At 33.5% G+C, this 3,949-nt stretch overlaps 1 protein-coding gene across 1 annotated transcript; it reads left to right on the forward strand.

Annotated features, from left to right (window-relative positions):
• On the forward strand, window positions 1,041–3,147 carry LOC109357118 (40S ribosomal protein S4-1-like). Its single transcript, XM_019600854.1, has 5 exons — window positions 1,041–1,168; window positions 1,690–1,767; window positions 1,853–2,033; window positions 2,327–2,424; window positions 2,550–3,147. Exons 1-5 carry the CDS (start codon window positions 1,166–1,168, stop codon window positions 2,982–2,984), a joined length of 795 nt encoding a protein of 264 aa, XP_019456399.1. The 5' UTR covers window positions 1,041–1,165; the 3' UTR covers window positions 2,985–3,147.

A 3,949-nucleotide genomic window follows, 5' to 3' on the forward strand; every position in this document is an offset into this window, starting at 1 on the left:
CCTTTACTTGCTTCTCTTTTGTTCTCAATTGATTCAATCCTGTGCTTCCGCATTGTGCTCTAACCTTAACATTATAGTATATTAAAACATGTCATAAGGCCACCACAACCTTGTTTTCCAGAACTCCCTATGATATTAAGCTCTAGAAAGATGAACTACTTGATTGTGTCAACCATACTATTGTGGATCGTAACCGAGAAAGTCACACAATGATCCACAAATTGGCTATGTCAACCACTACAATTATAGATTGATACCTCCTCAAATATATTATCAAAATTGCTTTACATGGTTGTGAGTATATATATTGTAATACTCAATTAGGGTAATATCTAATATATAATAGAATAGAGTCGTCCAAATACTCTCATAAGGTAACCACTTTGGTCAACCTCACTAATAATTACTTTAGTCTACTTATTTTATTCTGTTTTAGTTATTTTTTTGGTTTGATTGTCCAAACAAAAGCATTTTTTTAATAGTAACATTTTTTGAATAAGAATGAGACAAAGTGTTTTTTTAGGAACTTTCGAAGCCACTATGTAGTTGCTTGATTAAGTTTTTACTTAAAAAATCATGCAAAAATTGTTGCATTGAATGTGTAGGTGGAGATGAATTTTTATTTTCTTATAAACTTATTTATGCTAAAATTACTTTAGGATTTGGATAATGACTTTTTATTTTGGTTTTGAACATGAACAATATTATTTTGTACCTACAAATTTTGAGAAAAAATATATACATTAATAATGTAAATTTTTTATACATTTTCAGTCTATAATTTATTATTAATTTTTAATTATTATTAACTATTCAAAAGATAATACAAATAATGGTATATAATATAATAACTATATATAAAACAATAATATATATATATATATATATATATATATATATTACACACTACAAATTTTGGGTGCCATATGATGTTATCAATACATCAATGACACCACGGATGATAAAAAAAGAAGACCATGATCCATAAGTGTATTTTAAGGAAATTGGGCCCTTTTAAAAAACGAACTTGGCAATAAGCCCATGACCCATCATTCACAACTAGGGTTTATAAACCATATTACAAAGCAGCAGCAAGTAATTCTAACCCTGAGTTTTGTTGCAGCAAGAGCCTAGCTAGGCATCTCTTATCTCAGAGTTCACCAAAATGGTTAGTATTTTCCTCTTACCTCTCTTTCATTCTATTCCTCTTTTTATTTTTTATTTTTTATAATCAAAATGGTTCATATAATCTTCAACTTCTGAAATGTCTTCTATTGTTCTATAATCTCTTATATGGTAGTGTTTCCAGTTTTGTAGGTAAAGTATCAGTTATATATGTTTAGATCACGGTTTTCGATCTGTATTGTTACTATTGTTGTACATGTATTGTGTGTGGTTAGACCATGGTTTTCAATCTGTATTGTTACTGTTGTACATGTATTGTGTGTGTTTAGACCACAGTTTTCAATGTGTACTGTTACTGTTGTACATGTATTGTTATCAATTAATATATCATATATTATGATTTTTTATTCAACCCAAGGAATCTGTGATTAATTAATATAATCTTTCCATGTGAATATTATAATAATTCTAGGCCCTATTTTTAATTAGGTTAAACGACTGAATACATGAATATTGTTGTAGTTTAGATTTTGATTTGAAGTTTAACACTTATGTCTGTAACAGGCTAGAGGATTGAAGAAACATTTGAAGAGGCTCAATGCCCCAAAGCATTGGATGCTTGACAAACTTGGTGGTGCTTTTGTAAGTGAACTAATTCAATTTTCTTTTTTGACCCATTTCTGGAGTGTATTTCAATGTCTGATGAGAGTTTCTCCCCATTATTTAGGCTCCAAAACCATCATCTGGACCACACAAGTCTAGGGAATGTCTTCCACTCATTTTGATATTGCGAAACAGGCTGAAATATGCCCTGACATACCGTGAAGTCATTGCTATTCTGATGCAGCGCCATATCCTTGTTGATGGCAAAGTCAGGACTGATAAGACATATCCTTCTGGTTTCATGGGTATGTATGTTGTCATAGTATTTCTAATATAAACTAAGGTTGATGAGTTTGGAGCTGTTTAACAAATATTTTTGGAATCTAGGTGGTCTAGTGTATTGTAGTAACAGTTATATATGTCAGATATCAAATTGGAGTCACATATTCAGTGTTTCCCCGGGGATTCAAGTTATTAGATTTCTAATGGATATAATTTCATTTGTGCTGTGTGATAATACATAGTCGATGTTAATAAGTTCAGTCATACTTTGTGCTCTAGCTTGTTTCTTCTTTTATTAATTTGGTTCTCATTGCAGATGTTGTTTCTATTCCTAAAACCAATGAGAATTTCCGTCTGCTGTATGACACCAAAGGTCGTTTCCGTCTCCACTCTGTCAGGGATGATGAGGCCAAGGTACCTTTATTGTTCATGTCCATTATTCTATTTTTTACCCTGGATAATAGACTGTGGAGTGCTTTCCTTTTTAAGTTTTTCCATGTAAAGAATTGACTAGTTTCTATGTATGTGGTGATTTGCAGTTTAAGCTCAGTAAGGTTCGATCAGTGCGGTTTGGTGATAAAGGTATCCCATACCTGAACACCTATGATGGTCGCACCATCCGCTATCCTGACCCTGTCATCAAGGCAAACGACACCATCAAGTTGGACTTGGAGGAGAACAAGATTGTCGACTTCATCAAGTTTGATGTCGGTAATGTTGTGATGGTCACTGGTGGAAGGAATAGGGGACGTGTTGGTGTGATCAAGAACAGGGAGAAGCATAAGGGAACCTTTGAGACAGTCCACATCCAGGATGCCACAGGACATGAATTCGCAACTCGTCTGGCCAATGTGTTCACCATTGGCAAGGGTACTAAGCCATGGATCTCTCTTCCCAAGGGTAAGGGTATTAAGCTATCAATCATTGAGGAAGCTAGGAAAAGGGTTGCTGCTCAACTACCAACTGCTGCTTAAATTTTACACTATGGAGTAATAAACTTGGGTGTTGGTTTTGTTTAGTGTTTTGGTTTCTAATTACTTGTCTTGAGATTCTCTCAGTTGAATTTTTGAGTTTGCACTGCACAACTGTTTTTATTTCGAATTCTACATTTCTGAATGAATACTGTCTTTCAATTCATTGCTATTATGATTTAGTTGAGTTGCATTCTTGTTTTTGTTTGGGATTTAGGATATAGCTGCAATAGAGTGTGGCGAACCAAATTTAAGGTTTTTCCTACTATTTTCTTTAAGTCTCCCAAACATAAATTGTTTGCCCAAAATTGCAATCTCACCTACGTCATGTCAAGGATGACCTAGGTAACGAGCCCAAGCCTAAATAAGATTAATACAACACTCTCAGCTTAGCATATGCAAGTTGCTCTCCCTACCTTGTAAAAACACAACAAAGACATTCTGGTCACTCCTCTATCCGAAGCAAGAGGTGGATGGGTAGGAGGAAACTTTATTCTAATTCCTCTATAAATAACTGATCATGGTCATGAAGATAAATTATAAGCATAGAGATGCACTTTGTAGAGTACAATAACCAAAGAAAAAATTGATCTCCCCATTCCCTCTCACATAATTGAAACTCTTATATACCCTGATGTATAGCAATGAATTCTATACTGTATAAAAAAACCATTCCGTAGGAGAAAAAAACCAGCATGCTGTCTAAGTTGTCTACTTACAGTAATTAACCAAACATTGAATTGGATTCAAAGACCACTCAAACCATGACATATTTGCATGGTGACATTTACCTTTGTCGTGCCTAATGACATTCCTATTTGTGTCTGCCCTTCCTTTGCTTCATGATCTCTTCTTCTACGGTCAAGTTATTTGTGAGATTACCAATATTGAGGGTAAACTAAAAAAATGAATAACAAACTCATGGCTTTATGTGTGCTTATTTATATATATATATATATATATATATA

The sequence above is a fragment of the Lupinus angustifolius genome, chromosome LG09, assembly GCF_001865875.1.
Source record: "Lupinus angustifolius cultivar Tanjil chromosome LG09, LupAngTanjil_v1.0, whole genome shotgun sequence".
Lineage (NCBI taxonomy): Eukaryota > Viridiplantae > Streptophyta > Magnoliopsida > Fabales > Fabaceae > Lupinus > Lupinus angustifolius.